Source organism: Anabas testudineus, chromosome 22 (genome assembly GCF_900324465.2).
Source record: "Anabas testudineus chromosome 22, fAnaTes1.2, whole genome shotgun sequence".
Taxonomy (NCBI): Eukaryota; Metazoa; Chordata; class Actinopteri; order Anabantiformes; family Anabantidae; genus Anabas; species Anabas testudineus.
The window spans coordinates 20060163-20079131 of NC_046630.1; the positions used below are offsets into that span (position 1 = coordinate 20060163).

At 38.5% G+C, this 18969-nt stretch overlaps 1 protein-coding gene across 6 annotated transcripts in view; it reads left to right on the plus strand.

Moving 5' to 3' along the window:
• The window catches only part of nrg1 (neuregulin 1), a 31718-nt gene extending 13323 nt beyond the window's left edge, over positions 1 to 18395 (plus strand). For 3 of the 6 annotated variants that reach the window (XM_026339568.1, XM_026339570.1, XM_026339569.1), the window contains exons 5-8: positions 6382 to 6484; positions 7248 to 7392; positions 7480 to 7601; positions 15823 to 18395. In XM_026339568.1, the coding sequence (XP_026195353.1) occupies positions 6382 to 6484; positions 7248 to 7392; positions 7480 to 7601; positions 15823 to 16444 (992 nt within the window). In that variant the 3' untranslated portion in view covers positions 16445 to 18395. Of the gene's footprint in view, positions 1 to 6381; positions 6485 to 7247; positions 7393 to 7479; positions 7602 to 12622; positions 12824 to 15822 lie in introns of all 6 variants that reach the window. The other 3 variants (XM_026339574.1, XM_026339575.1, XM_026339571.1) reach the window with 2 other exon arrangements.
• The last annotated feature ends 574 nt before the right edge of the window (positions 18396 to 18969 follow it).

An 18969-nucleotide genomic window follows, 5' to 3' on the forward strand; every position in this document is an offset into this window, starting at 1 on the left:
GCCTGGGTAGGAGTACCTGGAGCTGGTGTAATGTTGTCTTTTGGGGAGGCAGACCTTAGTGCTGCCATGACATCAGCTGGAGAAGTAGAGCAGAGGGAGAAAAGAAGGTTGGCATATTGACTGTAGAGATCAACTCAAAACCAATTGCTGGAACAGAAGAAGCACCTAACCCACAAACCATTCTTCATCAAAAACAGCTGACTCATGAACAATGGAGGGCATTAGCTGATTTCTAAGTCAGAGTTTGAGTTGTTGGCAGAAGTGGCCAGTTGAAGAATTGGCTGAGTAACAGGTGGATTATTGTTTGCAACAGGCCACTCATCTACAGACAAGACATCAGTTAAACTTACACAGGAATAGACAAGACATTAGCTTAGGCATCTAAATCGAGAACAGGCTCTGGGACAGCTGGGTCATTGGCAGGAACAGCTGATTAAGGAATTCTATTATTTATTCTGAAAAAAACATGTATTCTTCTTCAAATAAGATAAGATAAACTTCATTAATCCCATAAGGGAAATGCAGGTAAACATGTACATAAAGATAGTAAAAGTAGTTAGTAACCATCTGCTGTTGGCTAAGCTATTGTAGAGCCTGATGTCTGTGGGGATAAAGGATCTCCTGTATCTTTCAGTCCTGCCACACAGTGAGGTGAGTCGTCTGCTGCAGCTACTTCTTTGATCCATCAGGATAGTCGGTATATTGTAGAATGGTCTCTATCTTTTCCAGTGTGCATTTCTCCACCACAGTGAGTCCTCTAGTGAGTCCAACCTCATTCCAGTCACTGTGCAGGCCTGTAAATCTGTGTAAAGTGACCAGTCCAGCTTACTGACCAGGTACACACCTAGATATTTGTAGGTTGGCACCACTTCAGTATTTGCACCACATATGCTGACTGTCTTGTCTGCCATTATTTATTATTTATTTGAGTGTAGACACACAAGTTTGAGATTGTGATATTTTGGCAATGCACAACAGTTTGAAAAATATTGGAGGTATATTGTACATATAGATCAGAATGTCTCTAGTGTTAGTGAGATCAGTAGAAGGCAGTCTAGCGCCTGTGGTAGGAACTGGGTGGGTTGCGCCTAAAGCAAACTAGCTGGGAGGCTAGTGAAGCTTGAGACGTTTGTGTCCAACTGGAGTAAGAAATGCCAAAACAATCCAAATGAGCCAACCAGTCCAAAGAAAGAAACAAGGAGGGAAACAGGAACATTCAGGCAAGAGTGGCTGGGACACATGCTAGGGCTATAATTCCTATAAAAACATAGGAAAGCTATAATTTGCAGCACGGCAGTCTGGCCTCAGGAGTGGTTATTTTACAGAAATGCCCCCCACTCAGTGGTCATGGAGTCCCTTTAGACTGCAAAGGGACCTAATCCTGCTCAATCCATCTGCAGCCTTTGACTTTGTAAGCCTTTGAGTCCTGTCTGCTCTCTCTGACTTGGGTATCTCTGTTGAGCTCTCAGTTGGCTTAAGTCTTACCTGTCTAGGCAAACCTTCAAGGTACTGTATCTTAGCAGGGGCAAGTATCCAACTCCATTGAGCAAACAGCACTGCCCAGCACTCTGGCTGGTTAGTGTAGTGGTAACATCACTGCCTCTCATGTGGGAGACTGGGGTTCAAATCAAGACCTCCTCATGCTTACCCCATTGTACCAACTTGTAAGTTGCTTTGGATAAAAGTATCAACTAAATGTAAAAAAATGCTCAGAGCTGGGGGCAATACAATGAACTAAGGTATTTCTACAAACATCTGTGCAGTTGTATCCTATTCAACTGCATAAATAATAGCTGAATTATTGTCTGTCAACCTGACTGTCTAACAAATAAGAACCGTCTTTTTCCATTCGAACATTGGGTCCTAATCATATCTGGTGGTGTCAGTATTTCTAGTGTTTTAGACAAAGAGTTTTTCATCTTCCTGCAGCAGGTAAATGTTTCAGACCAGTGCCGTTAGTGAGGTGGATGATTCAAGTGGGTGGCCACCACTATGCAGTTTCACTAGTTTTTGTCACATCTTGGACAGCATGTAATAGCCGCTGTCAGACAACTACATATCAAAAGTAGTGAAGAGGTGATGTTGATAAAGGACAGAATTCTATAGGAGATAGCTGAACAGTGTAAATGAGCAACAACAGTAAAAAGGTAAGTTGAACATTGAATAGATTTTTACCTGCTGAGGTTACAACACAGAGACTTGAGTTGGGTGTGGAGTCCAAACAGTTCCAAAAAATCTGGAACAGTTTGGACTGGTGAAGGCACCTCAAATGTCCAGGTTGCCTACAGCAACATGAGGCAACTACTGACTATATTCGGGAGGTAAAAGAACAGTTCCGACACATCACACACAGTGTTTGGACAAGATGCCACGGAACACGATTTAGAGACCTGTTGACCAGCAATGGCAGCACTGGGTTGATGGGCACTAGGTCTACCTAGACTTTCCTGTAAACACCTCATAGAAATTACTCCTTTACTAGGGAGGTGGCCCAGGTGAATATCCTGTGTCACGTTTCTCTTTGACCACTTCACCTCAAATTCCAGCATGACCATTACACTCTTCTGCCTACCTTTTTACTGAATGATGGAATGTGCTTATTTGTCAAAGAGATGACTCACTTGTCCTCATGTGACTAGAAGAGTAGAACTGTGATCATGTAATATCAGGTATTTGTACTGTAAACATTAGGTCAGTTCACTCCTTAAGCTGTCCACTGACCCATGGTTGATGACCATGAACATCCTGTCTTTAGGCTAAACAAAGATCCAACAACAGTTTGCGGGCAATGCTGACTCTTTAGGAGTATGATGAAGATTCTGAACACGTGATCTCAGAGTCCAGAGATGTAAGAGAGACCAACTGGGATGCTAGTGGTTGTGCCTATTGAGTTTGCAGTAACCATGCTGGACAACATTAAACACTATTATGTTAGGAAGAGGGTGAGGTTAAATACACTTATGAAGAGTCACTTTGGACAAAGGTTTTTTACTGCCCCGCAGTTCAGTGAGCAATCAGCAATCAACATGTGTTTTGTGTAGATGGAAAAAGGTTAATATGTGAAGTGTGGGGGCAGTGGTTTCAGTCAACAAAGGATGCAGTTACAAGCATTTGTTGACTGCAGAGTCCAAGCAAGAGCTATTTTCCAGTTGTTGACCACTAGTACCAGTTTACAGGTTACTAGTCCATTATCCTACACTAATATTATTATTTTGCAAATATCATACTAACAATAATATCCCTATAATAGGTATGTGTTGGGAATGGCGCATGATCTTTGCAGCATGCTAAATTTAGACTGCTGACTGTTGAGTGTAGTGTTTACTGACTGTCTAGAAATGCAAGCACAGTGATGGCAGTGCATGCATCAGTCTTGTAGTGCCACAAAATAATATCCAGAATGTATGATGTAGTATTCAAACCATCATATGAATGTCATTACAGTAAAACATTTGTTAAAATTTGAATTAGGGTTGTGATATATCGGTCTTTTCATCGTTGCTGTAAAGGTACAGGAAACTGTTATTAATAGATAGTTTTAGCTTCAATTTGATTAAATTTCCTGAATCAAATGCCAGGACTGGTGTCACTAAAAAAGGTCTAAATAGAGAAATATTTTTGGGTTGGAATCTATTTATGTATGGTCCTCTCTGTCTTCCTCCATGCCTCCCTCTGGGCCTCTACCCATCACATAGTCATTAGTCTTGACAGAATGCCCATGCCTACCTCTCTGAAGTGTTGCACAGTTGAGAACTATTATACACATTTTTGACACAAAACATCCAAGGAGTTTATTGTTTATTTATTATTGTAGTTACACAAAAAATTGATTGCAATGGGCACAAATTCAGTTCAGTTTTGTAGTTTGTGTCTAATATCAGCCCTCGCAGTAGGGTATAAATGGAGACAGTGACATAGAGAGCTTGTCTTACACTTGGGTGTTGATGTACCACATACAATGGCTCAAAGACACAATTTATGACAGGGGCATTCCTGTGTTACCAGTACAATGTGTTACATGTTTGTGTGTTGCCATAGCAATCTACACTGTGAGTATCTTGAAATTTTCAGAAGAAGTGGGAATAAAGATTTGTCTGACTTATTGGTTTCCTGTACCTGTAGGGTAAATGTGAGATGTGAGAGGTCTACAATGTTTAAATCTACATAAACTGACATTATTCACATTTCTGTATAATCACTTGTGTTATCATTAATACATGAGAGATTTTACTCTTTTATCTTAAAAAAACACAAATGAAAGTCTACAAACATCAACTGAAAAATACAATTTCTTTTTTTGCCACCTTTCTGCACTGACAGAACATCTTGGGATTGAATTTATGGGTATGGATTGTTCCTTCCTCCTAGTTTGCAGATGTAAGACTGTAAGCTAAAACCCTCTAATAAAGCTAGTTTTCTCATGCCAGATGAAGGGATCATACAGCCTTGACCATATGCATAAATCAGATATTACATTCCACACATTTTAGCAATCAAAAATAACACCAACACCAACATCAGCAAGCATGGTGTATCTGCAACCTATTGTGTTGATGCCACATTTTGATTGAGGTAAGCAGTCCAAATGCTGCTGACTTACTTGAGTGCACTAAATAAGCCAGAGGGGCTGCACATTCCTGATGCTGTATGTTCACATCCCTTCAGCTCTCCTCCCTGCATTTTCTGTTGCAACCAGTGTTCAGCATGTAACAAGAGCACACCATCACTGTCCTTCTAAAGCCATCTTCTGCCATCTGCCTTTCTGTTACCACCTTTACCAGATGTTGTCTATGTTTCCAACTGTTCCTTATATCCTTCTAGTATCTGCCCAATGTGTGTTATTAACTTGCTCTTAGAACTAGGCTATCTTTAGAACTACTTAGTGCAGTTGGGTTCTGTTCCTCCATGGCCGGCCAAAGGGCATTTTAAGTAGACTGTGAAATATATTGCAAGTCAAGTCCACATTAACTATTGAATGTTGGAAAAACCACTTGGTATGCGATATGCATGTAAGCTTTGTTATGTGTTAATATAAAATTAGCCTGCAAAATTGAAAAATATTGGATGTTAGAGTAATTTCTCTTTCAACCCTTTTCCTCCAAGCCAGTCCAAGGGCTGGTTTGGAGCCATTGCTTCATTTTGAACCAGTTCTTCTCATTTGCACTGCTAATTGGTTGGTCAGGAAAATCAGTTCCAGACTGGCAGCAATTCCTTGTTGGTCTAGAACCAAGAACCATCATAAGCTAACCAACAAGATCAACCAAAGCTTTACTGTTACAACAGAAATAAGTGGGTCATTTATTAGATTTGTTTAACTGCAGTGTAACTAATACCAATGTGGTTCATGCTTGTTCAGTAAGTGAAGGCCTAAAGCTAACAAAGGCTTACTGAATGTAATCATTGTCCATAGTGATCACATCAAGCAGTGCAAGTGCGTTGGACTAGTCATGTTTGGATGCCGGTGCAGTCTCGCAAATGCTTCTACAGAGACATAGTAGTGCTTGTTGTTGTGCTTGGCGTGAGCGTTGCTGTGAGATATATGCCGACCTATATGATTATGTAATGATGTGGCTCCATGCTGGCTCTCTAGTCTGTGGAAGAGCAAACCTGTTCTCAGAAGCAAGTGTAACTTGCAGTAAATTTGTGTTGGTCAAAAAATTATTGCTGAGGAGAGTTGTGTAGACATAGAACAGGTGCCAATACCAGTATTGGACCTTTGGAAATAGAAATTTCTGATGTCAATATATCGGCTGATTATATTTATGTCATATGTTTTTATTTTTGATAAGGATTCCCATGTAAAGGAGAGCTGTACAGTTTTAAGAGGATCTCAAATACATCTTTGCAATTTCCTTACTGACTCTTGATTAATGGTTGACATACTCTCATACAAATGAACCTGCAACTGGACAATACAGTATACTGGTTGGGTTTTCAGTCAACATGAAAACACAATGACAAAGATTTCAAGTCAGAGAAAATAGCACTGATGTCTGTGTGTAGGATCCAGTGTTTTGGAATTTGACAAACTAAAGTCAGGAAATCTCCTTGTCTGACTGTTCTTTTACCATCTGCCATTCACAAGTCCCCCAACTTTATAGAAGTGCAATCCTAAATCACCAACTTAAGAATTTAACCAATTTCACTAAAATAATTTAGAAGTAAAAAAAAGAAGTCTAAGTAACCACAATCAGTCATAACGACCGTATCTGGATAAAGAGTTTAATTAGTCACTTTAGTCATAGTAGCTAATGACCTCTATTGCAAGGCAGCATTTGGACCTACTTATTGTTTGGGTTTATAGTTTTCCTGTATATGTTTGTGTGTGTCTGTGTGTGTGTTGTAGACCCAGTTTTAAGAGTGGACTGTCCTCTTTTTCAGAAGCTGAGGAGCTGTATCAGAAACGTATTTTAACAATAACAGGAATCTGCATTGCACTCCTAGTCGTTGGGATCATGTGTGTGGTTGCCTACTGCAAAACAAAGTAATTCATGTCACATTTTTATGTTTTAGTTTATAACTTAAAGGTACACTCCCTGATCTTGTTACAACATTCAATAGTGCCACAAAAACCCCAAATCCCACACACTAAGGACTTCATATATTAATATCAAGTAAAACACACTTTTAAAAAAGCTGGATTATGCCTTAGTTTTAAACTTAAAACTTAGTACCTGACAAAAAATAACAACAATACAAAAGGAGATCAGGAAACATTTTAGTTATAGAGAAAAACAGACAAAAAAAAAAAAACAAAAAAAAAACAGACAAAAGGTCTTTAAGGAAAGAATAGGTATTAGAATGATTAAATAATTCATAATTTGTTTTTGGTAATTTGCTAGCCTGATCTAGACTACTCCATAACACTCTTTTTATCATCTAAGATGCCTTATAGGAAACTTGTGTAGTAGAGCCAGCAATAGGCTAATATATCTGACTGGGCTGAATATAACAAAACAGGTATACAGGAAAACACAGTACATGGTGAAATCATTTCATAGAGTTGAGGAAAGCCTGGGAATTCTGTGATGCTAATGGACATTGTGACAGTGTCATGGAGTGTATTTTGTACTGGCTCAATACATAAAAAAATACATTACTTCATTAATACAGTCAAGGCATAATAACATTAAATGAAATATGGGTTAATGTATCCCTTTTTTTTACACTTGGTACTCTCCCCTTAGACTTGTGGTCCAGATATTATCAAAACCTACTCACAATGTAGCCTGTTTCTTCACAAACAGGAAGCAGAGAAAGAAGCTCCATGACCGTCTGAGGCAGAGCCTGAGAAATAAGAGACACAACAATACCAATTCTGGCACTGGCTCCAACTCAGCCAGAGGACGTCAGATTTCTAACATGCCTCTTCGAGACTTGCAACTTATGAATGTATGTTTTTGTTCACTGATATAAAATAAAAAGCAATAAATACTTTTTTCTCTAATTAATTGTTGCTGTTTCCTACTCTTTTTATAGCAATGTAATGGGATGTCTGCACAGCATGCAGCTGAGAAGGAGACAGAAACTACCTTCTCCACTAGCAAATATGCCTTATCTGCGCATGAACCCACAACACTTACCCATATCTCCAGCCAAAGGTAAGGAATAACTCTAATTTAATAAAACAAGAATGATTGATGGGCATACTGCAAGTGATTGAACTAAGGATTCCTTCTTCGTGTTTATGTCTGTATCTATTAATGAATGGTAACTTGAGAACTGTGTCAGCTCTTTGCTTTTTAAATTTGTGTGGTTAGGGTTGAGCATTAGGTTTGTTCAAAACTTCTGTTATCAATGTGAAGAACATGGGAGTTTGTACAACTTGGCCAGAAAGCTGTTTGGTTCCAGACATTTTTTGTTGCACATCAAGTGAAGAGCATGTTGACTTTTTGTCAGTGCAGGTGAGGATGCTAAGCTTCCTCTGAACTTTTTCTATAGGTTTGAGTAGAGGGTCTTTTGCTGATGATAGTGGGGTCCTGTGTAACATTCCCAGGATTGTTATAAACTGAGGTAATTGAAGGAGTCATGTCAGAACAATGACAATCTAATCTAACTTTATAGTTTTTATAAAAGGGGTGTCAGGGGTCGTCTGATGAGTTCATATGTGGAAGTTGGGGAGTTAGACATTCTTGTAATTCTTGTGATGTGAAGGAGAGTGTGATGGGCTCCCAAGCTCCGGGTCGGTGGAGCTCCAGTCAGCCTTTAAGTCTTGGATGTATTGCTAACTTTTTGTATCGACCCTCACTGAACTGGAAGAGTTCAGCCACATGCTTGCTGCTTATATGCAGCACACCAGTCAGTATACTCCTCACGACTGACTGACCCTCCACTTAACACCTGGAGATCTTTTTCCTCCACCTTCACCTCAGGGATTTGCTCCTCTCACCACGTGTCCCTGTTCTGTGATCCCCCCCCCCCCCCACACACACACACTCAAGGGTTCTCTCATCTTCTTGTCCTGTTCATTCTGCATCACCTCTGGATAACACACCTGTGACCAGTTGTCATCATGGGAGGAGCAGGTGTAACTCACAAAGAATGCCAGAGCTAAACACTTCTCAGATATGATCACTACTCATCTCCACAATCCTAAGTTTTTATTTCAGACTGTTGATCATTTAGATCAACTAACATCGTTAGTTAAGCCAGTTTCCTCCCACGTCCTTGTCTGAGTTACTACAAACTGTCTTGGGTATGAAACCATCTTCTAGACCAGTTGATGTCATTCCAACAAAGCTCTTGATCTCTGTTTTTGATTAGCTTGCTCTTCTCCTCTGAATATTTTCAATACTTCTCTGTCTGCTGGATATGTCCCAGATTATTTTAAAATTCCATGTGTGCAAGCTCTTTTGAAAAAACCTGGACCAGATCCGTTGCTCCTTAAAAACTACAGTCCAAACTACCTTTCATATCTAAGATTTTAGAAAAGTACATGTCCAAACACTTGTTCCTAGCTGCAGATAACTATGACATTTTTTAGTTCCAATTTTGAATCTGGTTTCAGAAACATCACAACACAGAGACCGCCCTACTAAAGGTGACTGTTGGCTTCTGATGCTGCTATGTGCTCTGTTCTTGTCCTCCTTGATCTTAGTGCTGCACATTTTGTTGGACAAATGAAGCACTGGGCTGGTTCTCTTCATACCTGTCCAATAGATTGTTTTGTGTTTACAATAATAATTGCAAGTCATCCTTTTCTCCTGTAAAGTACACAGTCCCACAAGGTGGTGTTTCTTTCCATTGGTATGCTGATGACACTCAGCTGTACTGTTCCTGTCTCTGAGCACAGGAGTTCCTTATATGAGCATATAAATGAGATAAAAAATTGGATGGCTCAGAATTTCTTGCAGCTGAATTCTAACAAAACAGAAATAGTTCTTATCACCACTAAAACATGCCAAACTCTCTTGTGATTCTCTTTTAGAAAACTCTAAAGTTGCTGCAAAAAGTCTTGGCATCTGGTTCAGTAGTAAAACTTTGAGCATCATGTCACAAAGCTTGCTCAGACATGTTTTTTAGATTGTTCAGAACTCAGCTGCAAGACTCTAGAAAAAGAAAATATGAACATCCTGTCTTAGCTTCCTTACACTGGCTGCCAGTATGTTTTAGGATTGATTTTCAGATTTCATTAATAACTTTTAAAGCCCTGCATGGCCTTTCCTCCAGCTATATGTCCCAGCTGTTAAAGCCTTATGAACCTGCACATGGCCTGAGCTCTTCTATATGTCCCTAATGTTAGAATGAAAACTAGAGATGACAGAGTTTTTGCAGTTAGACTACGCAAACTCTGGAACGACTTACCTAAGGAAATAAGATCAGCTGACTCAGTAACATCTTTTAAATCTCTCCTTAAAAAATACATCTACATGAGCCTCCTTTAAACAGGGAAGACTCATAATGTAGTATGACTTCCTGTTACCTTTGATTCATGTGATTGAGTTTCCCTCATCTATTCTTTGGAACTGATGTTGAAGACTGATGTTGTAGTTGTTAATTTAGTTTATTGTTTTAATGTTTGTTGTTTCCCTCACCCCAACTGGTTGAGGTAGATTAACTAATTTAATAACTAACTTAAGCCTGGTTCTGCTGGAGGCTTCTTCCTCTAAAGGGAGTTTATCCTCTCCACTGTTTGCCTAGTGCTTGCTCAGGGTTGAATTTGTTGGGGTACCTGTGTTTTTTGTTTCTTATGTGAAGCACGTTTAGAAAGGTACCCTATAAATACATTTATTAGTAGTAGTAAATGGATTATCTAAATGCAAGGAGGTCTTACCTCACGTTTTGTTGCAGTTATTGGAAAAAACATTTCGCTTATATTATTCTGTCCTTGCCAGGGCTGTGCCATCACTGGAGCTGGTTAACATGTTTGTTCACAAGCCATCACAAATCATGGTACATTAATGATGTCCATGGTAGGACATAACAAAGGAACCTATCTGAAAAAAAAAAAAAAAAAAAACTACATTTACCAAGTTTGACTTTATAAAGCACTACTAGGAATATGTAATGAAACAAAGGTTGAACTTGCATAATTATGTACATACCAACATGAAAACATCCTCCCAGTGGGAGGCTGCAGATTTCTGGTCCTTTATGGTCTTATTTTCTCTATTTGTTGAGCATTTGCAGGCATAACTCACTGTGATAAGCTTAGATTAGTGATACTGTGAGTGTTTTTACCCAGCCTCTCCAAAAAAAAGCACACACTCTAATATTTTGTTGGACCGCCTTTAGCTGTGATTACATGCATTCACCATGGCATCGTTTCCATAAGCTTCTGCAATGTCACAACATTTATTCCCTTTCAGAGCCGCATTCATTTTTTGTCAAGATCTTGTATTGATGATAGGAGAGTTGGACCACTGCTCAAAGCCTTCTCCAGCACATCCCAAAGATTCTTAATGGGGTTAAGGTCTGGACTTTGTGGTGACAATCAATGTGTGAAAATGATGTGTCATGCTCCCTGAACCACTCTTTCACAATATGACCTGATGAATCCTGGTATTGTCATCTTGGAATATGCCCATACCATTAGGGAAGAAAAAAATGTATTAATGGAATAACTTGATCATTCAGTATATTCAGGTAGTCAGCTGACCTCATTCTTTAGGCACATAATGTTGCTGAACCTAGACCTGACCAACTGCAGCAACCCCAGATCATAGCACTGCCCCCACAGGCTTGTACAGTAGGCACTAGACATGATGGGTGCATCACTTCACCCGCCTCTCTTCTTAACCTGCTGCGCCCTTCACTCTGGAACAGGGTAAATCTGGACTCATCAGACCACATGACCTTCTTCCATTGGACAGTTCTTAACCAGTTTTAGTAGTTTCTTCAATCTCCTTAGATGTTTTCTTTGCTTGATGCCAATAATTTGACCCTTCTGAAATAGATTAACATCTTTTCCACAACTATAGGATGTGTCCTCAGACATGATTGTTTAAGAAATTAGAAGCTGCTCACTGCATCAGTTAGAGTTAAATAACTTGTTGCCAGCTGAAACATAATCATTCATGCAGTAATTATCCAATGGGAGGCTCTTACCTATTTGCTTAGTTAAACCCAGACTTTTTTCTGGACGGGCAGTGTATATTCACCTTCGACCAGCCCTTTTTGCACTTGCACCTACAGCTACTTTCTTTACAACTTCTAGTTTACTCTGGTGACTCATAGTCACATCGGGTCATGACATGTGAAGGCAACAGGCATCTCTTCTTTCTGTAGTTTCTAATTGTATTAACAATGTGCACCTTAACTGCAATTTCAGTGGTTATACTTGCAAAACACCATTTATATCTCCTGGGCTTATGTGCACATTGCGTTATGATAATTTTACAGTTTCTACTTCAAATATAAACAAGACAGTCTGGCTGGAGAAAGATGAAATGAAAACAATTTACACAGTTCCATAAAGAATCATAAATTAATTCAACCTTCTCTTCCCAGTAAACATTCCCTCAGAACAATGCCCACATAGGTCATAATCTTAGACTGGCAACAGTGTAGTTCACAACTTTAGTTACCTTATGATAGTGGTTGTTTGGGTTACATTTTATAGTGGTGCTATCTGTAACAAATTAAGTGCTATTTTAAAAATCTAATTTCTGTGCAGTATATGAATGAAACAAGCAACTAATTCTTTCCCAGATATACAGCAGCTATTTATGCATGTAAAGCAAGCAAGTACAAATACACAAATACACAGACTAAATAATAATAAATTAAATACACTGCATATAGTTAAACAGAGAAAACACAAAGAAAACAAAACCATAGGTTCTTTAACCTGTTTACAACTGTTAATTCAACTTAGTGCGAGCTATCATCTGCCAGATCCACAATGACATCCTTTTGTGTGGAGGTTGAAGAATAAATTATAGGAAACCAGTGGATTATTTATTATTTCATCTTCTGTAAAACTAGATGTTATAAAACATATGTAAATAATTAATTAAATAAAGATTTGCTTAATGTACACACATTTCAGACTATACTTTAAATCCATGCAGACTACAAGCAAAATGAAACAAATCTGACCAACAATGTATTTATAGCATGAGGGTTTAGTGACCTGTCTGAAACCTGTCACCATGTAAACGACCCCTCCCTGTCTCTGCAGCTGGAGTAATGACTGGAGCAACAGTGTACTGTCTGACACTGAGTCTGTCTCTGTGATGTCATTGGTGGAGAAGAGCCAACGAGTCACACAGAGCGGCCGGGGTCGTCTGAATGCCACCGATGGCACCAGAGACTTAAGTGTTCAAACAAAGATGTGCCAAGACACACTCAACTCTGACAGAGACTTGCCTTAAAGCACAAGGTAACCAATTGATTTATTTTAATATTTAACTTTAATATACTCAGAGGAAGGTGCTGGTATATTATTCAATTATCCTAATTTAAGACTTAATCTAATACATGTGGTGCACATGCTGACAATTGCTATTCTAGCTAAGACAAATCAAAAAACACTGCCAGCTCTTACTTTTTAACATCTGCAAATACAAACATTATATGAAAGAATAGGGGGTCACTGATGGAGAAATAATTTATATATTCCTCTACTGCTGCAGTGCTCAGTGGATGATACTCACACAGTACATTCATCAAGTGACTGTAACCATCCCTTATGGAACTAACTGATTTCCCAGGTCCCTCACCTGGTCTGCTTGAGCAGTTTAGGAAATCTGTATGTGAAATAACAAAGAATGTCAAAAACATGTTCTTTGGTCAGCTGAATTTGTTTGGATCAAATAAGATCCTATATGTTTTTTGGTGGACGTGACCAGGACAGTGACTGCAAAGTGCCAATCGTAAAACCTTTTGATTGTTAGAAATTGAGATTGTTAGGCTAATTTGGGTCTGCATGGGTGCAAATATTGTAGGGAAGATGACATTTACAGATATACTGTGAATGCAGGTTTGTAAACTCAAATACAACTTGAAAAGATGACCAATGACAAGCTTATCAGGAGAGAAAATGTCAAACATGACGATGATTCCAAACACACTAGAAAAAGTACACAAGTCTTTACAGAAGCAAATGTTGAAAACCAACTATGTCCTCTGATACCTGGAAGTACAACAACAGTCCTCATCACAAGGAGAACTACCATTAAATCTTGCATCTTAGTTTTTGCATATTTGTCAAACTTAAATGATTCAGATCATCAAACAAACTGGAATATTACACAAAGATAACCTGACTAAATACAAAATGTAATGTAAATACAGTTTTTAAATGATGATTTTATTTGTTAATATGAAAAAAGTTCAAATCTTACTGGCACTTTGTGAATAAGTAATTGCCCCCCGCTTTCTAAATCAAAAATTAACTGTTATTAACCACAAAAAATCAAGAGAGTGGCAAATTTTTCACAGCACTGTAACACTTTTGATGTTTATAGAGTCATGATTATACCAGAAATGCTATTTGGTGGCAACTGGACTTGATTGAAGTTCTTCATCTGAAAGGTTTCCTTAGTTCTAATTAACTGGCTTGGGGTAGCAAATGGCTGATTGGCTGAATGACTGCAAGTTGGTCAAGAGCTTATGTTTACAGAATGGGCAGAAACCCATCATAAGACTTTGCCTGCTGAAATTCTTTCTATAATATTGTATAAAACCAACCTGCAGCTAACTAGGTAAAGCCTAGTCCCTGCGGAAATTGTTCAGTTTTTATTCAATGGACAGGAAAACCACCCTGTTGTTCATTGCATAGTTGGAGTCTTGCTGGCATGCACTATATGAGGTGACCTGAATTTCTACAGAATTGTATGCATTGCCAACCAGCACTAACAGGCAATGCACTGGTTGAGTTGAAATGCACCCATTATTAGGAAGTAGCAGAGCGCAGAAAGAAAAAAGGGAACAAACAAGACCATGCACAGGATACATACATTGTCAAGCATATTTTATCACATTAGCCTTCTATTCCTCCAAAAATGTGATGACATGTTCTAGTGTGGGTAAAACAATATGTAAAGATCAGAGCAACCACAAAATACAAACCGTTTGCACTGGCAGACATTTTGCTGCTACTAACCCTACTAGTATAAGTAGTATATGGAACAGAAAAAAAGTTTCCTGGAGTTTCCATGGTTCAACTTCCAGAAAACATCTACAGGTGTGAAAACAGTGTTTAGACACAGTTTTTCTATTGGCTGTCAGAGCCCAAACAGAACACACATTAAAGTTTATCAGAAATGGAGTGCATATTAATATAATGTAATATAGCATTACCATAGCATGGGTTACAGAGCACTATACTACACTAGTACAGTTATATTATTATATTTTGTAAGCTCTTAAATCACTGCATGGTGCCTTGAGATGACTTTTGTTGTGATTTATATAATCATGACTCATCATGACTATAAATGATCGACTACATACCATCATGTTCATACCCAAATCCATCAACTAGCTATATTATACTATAACCAGCCACTCATTAACATCAGGCTGACTGTGAATTGTACTATTTTTGTGTTTGATGTGCAATTGGTAATAGTCAGGCCCGGTCAGTGGCTTTTCACCCAATTAGATGGTCTTAGATTAGATTGGAGTAGCTATAAACTGTCTGTGAAGAGTGCGAATAATTGCTGCTAGTTCTTTGATGCCGGTTTGCTGTGTTTTTACCCCTAGAGTCCTCCGAGCTTCTCCCACTGTGCTATGACTTTATTTAAAAGTATTAGCAGTACTATTGATACATGCTGAGACCTTTGTGTGAAAATGTGACTTTGATCCACATTGCACAATCTAGAAAGCTGCAATGCGCCTCCTTAAAAATACAACTAGATGTCAGGGCTGGGGCAGTTCCACATGGAGACAGCAAGAGCTATAGTTGGTGTGTCTGGTGCCAGTGGAGACTGTAGTGAAGTTAAGACAACATGACGCTTTAGGTCTCAGTAACTGTTTTGTTCTCTGTAAGACACGGAAACCCTTCTCTACTGCACAACTTTATAACTTCATCATAACTGAACAAGTAAACATTTCATCATCATTTCATGACAATGAATGCAGTGGTGAATGATTCTGCTGATGTAGCTATTGAAGTGAGGTGATCTATGTGTTTCCAAGCCCCCCTGACCTTTACATAAGTGAGCTAGACAATTGATTACTGGATTTATTGTCCACAGCCCTGCAATAAAATACCTTTTATGTGTTTGCTGTGTAACATCAATGGCAATTTAACTTGCTTCATATTTGATTCCAACAGACAATGATTGTAAAGATGAGGTGCGATTATAAAACACATTATCATCTTTCTAACAAAATGTCTAAAAAGTCTCCTTTTGGAATTATTTTTTGTTGTAGGTTTGTTTCTGCGGTGACAAGCTCCAATCAGCTGTCTCCATTGTGTCAGACATCTCCTACAACTCCGGGGTCTCCTCCATCAGAGATGTCAGCCCCCCTGTCCAGCCTAGCCATCTCGGTCCCCTCAGTGGCTTTAAGCCCCTCTGGTGAGGAGGAGCGCCCCTTGCTGTTGTCTAAAAAGTCTATAAGCCAGAAGAGGACGTCTGCCCACTACAACCATGGCCATGTGGCACATAGCTTACCACCTAGCCCACTGTTTACTACAGAGAATGTTAACTACCAAACCATAGGTGACTGTGACACCAAAGCTGTTAACCATATGGTCTCAGCATCACCTGAGAAGCAAATGAATACAAGCAACTGCATCAATGACTATATCAACAAGAGAGCAGGAGTTGCCAATGGCCATTTGCTGCATAATGTGGAGTCCAGCGGTGACAGCATAGTAGTAATGAGTAAATCAGAGGAGCCTCAGGGGGAACACATGCCCTTCCTTACCACAGATAGCAGTACAGTCCTGTTGCATGGGGACAGCAGAAGGACTAACGCAGTATCACCAAATGATGACGTACAAGTCAAGTCATCCAGCTCCACCACCAAACAAGATCTAGTTGCTGAGTAAAGTGTGAAAGTTCTTTATGTTGAGGGAAAAAAAGGAATCACTATTAAACCTTTATTTTCTATAAATTATTTGCTGTGTAAAGACTTTTAAAGATAAATGAAAAATGAAACTTTTATTTTAGTGATGTAGTGAATAAAGAGTTTTATAAAGAAAAAAAGTACAAATGTGTTCTTGTCTTGTAGGTAAAGTGCCATACACTAGTATGTAGCAATGGTTCACAGTATATTTCAGTGCAGAAAAATATCAATGGTGCCTTTATTTTTGCTTAAGGGAACTGCAGCATTGCATACTGGGCCATATACTCACCATCCTAATATTCCAGTTAACAATCAAAAAGAACTTGTTGGCTGCCTTTAATGTCCTGTAGCTGAAAGTGCCCACTAACACTACAGGTTCAAATGAAATCGTACGCGTTCAAGGTGCATGCTTTGTCCTTAAATGCTGTGATGGAATAGCAAGCAGATTATGTGGTTTCCTCATTTGTAATTTGACCACACTGGTCAAGTATCTGATGTCCCTTGTAATGATTATAACCTATCTCACCGAGACTTTACAGAAAGGCAACGCTGAACTTTCATGCTTGGACTGATGTGTGTGAATCAAAGATTCATCTGTTCATTAGATGTTAGAAATTATAACATTTTAGTCATCACTGGACTACACCATAGATGACCATCTAATCTGGTATCCTGTTGGTTAATAACTATTGCAACTGCTAGGTAAAGGTGCAGTCAGTAAGGCTGGCTCTTTAGTGTTACTAATACTGTCACTTATATGCTTAAAATAACAATGCAGATTTTTTAGCAGAGTCTATATTGTGATTTGATCTTCATTTTTAGGTTGACAATTTCAACGTTAAGAAGATACTGCACTGGTGTAGTATTAAAGTTTAGCATGAAGACCAGCAATTCTCTATTTCTTCAGGAGATAACTCCAAATAGTTGTGCTCTCGTTCACCTGTATATTACTATTAATTGTGTCTTTAAATGCGAGAATATGTAGTGTGTAGTGAATGAAAGACTAATTTTATCCCAAGTGAAGATGTCAGTGTGTTGCTCAGTAATGCATTTTGGAGATTAAAGAAATTGCTTAATATATATGAAACAGAAAAACTACTTTAATTTGTCGTATGTCTGGTATGATGGATCTTTTCCCAAATTCATTCCCACCTGAAATGCTGAAGTTTTGAAAGATGTATGTATGTATTTGTATTTATTTTTGCAACTACCACGGCTTGTGTTCACATGTGCAGTATCATCTTATGTGTGATTTAAAAAAAAACTGTTCTGACATTGTCTGCTAACATAAAGATAGATATGAAAATCTGCCAAAGACTGTCACCTCATCTGGACGCTAGAATAAACAAATTCATGTAAAGTAAAACAAAATATCACCAATATCTGTAATTATCCACAGTTTCTTAAGATTTATGTATGTAGAATCAACAGTCAGCTTAGCACACCAGTATGTTGACGTAAACATGCTGCCCTATAATTTGTGTTTTAATGTTGACTGAAGTGATGTGGTATATATTTACATTAAGATTATTTATGATTTATTTCTGTCTCATTACAAGCATTACTACTGTAATATAGTACATCTATTTATATGTTAAAAGATATTATTTAAAAATGAAAATATACATGGACATCTGTTCCACATGGTTATTATTACAAAATAGAAAATAACTACTTGCACATTTTGTCACTTGTATGCTTAACATATCTCACAATGCATTGCTATTAGGTCTAGGAGTGTCTTCAACTGATGTAAATACACAATGAAAACCTGCAGCGCTGTTGTTTCTCATTAAATATCAAATCAGTTCTGTGTTTTATGCCTCACTGTTTCAAAGTATTTCTGGTTTCCTACGTTCTGTCAGCTCGTCTACCTTCCACAAATAGATATGGTGAAAATGATAAAGTTTTGGATTTGATTATACATGTGACCTATTGTAAAACAGAGAACTGCATTGTAAAACCTAAACCTAAAAACAATGTGTGAAACTACAATGTTAAAAATGTGATCTGATCTGATCTAACCTATTAAACATACAGAGTGATGGTGGAAAAGTAATAGCTACAGTATTTTAATCAAATTACCTTTGGCTGCAACAACCTCAAATACTGTAAGTGCTTCCTGTGGCTGTGGATTAGTCCTGCACAACGCCTGGTGTGAACACCTCGTCGTCATTTCACAGTATTACTATTGCTGGTATCTATTGCACAAGACTTTAGGTTTAACCTAACAAGTCTATTCAAGGCAGATGTGAAATGAAACAAACATGGAGGATGTGTGGTCTCCAACCAACTACCCTCACACTGAAGAAGCGACATGGATTTACATTTAGTCACTTGTCAAACACTTTTATCCAAAGCGACTTACAAGGTACAAGGTAAAGACAGGGTAAGTGTTAGGAGGTCTGGTCTGAGGACCCCTGCTGGAGGTAGGCTGCAGCGAGGAATTTAGAACCCCGTTGTCCCACATTGAGGGCAGCAATCTTACCACTACACTATCCAGCTGCA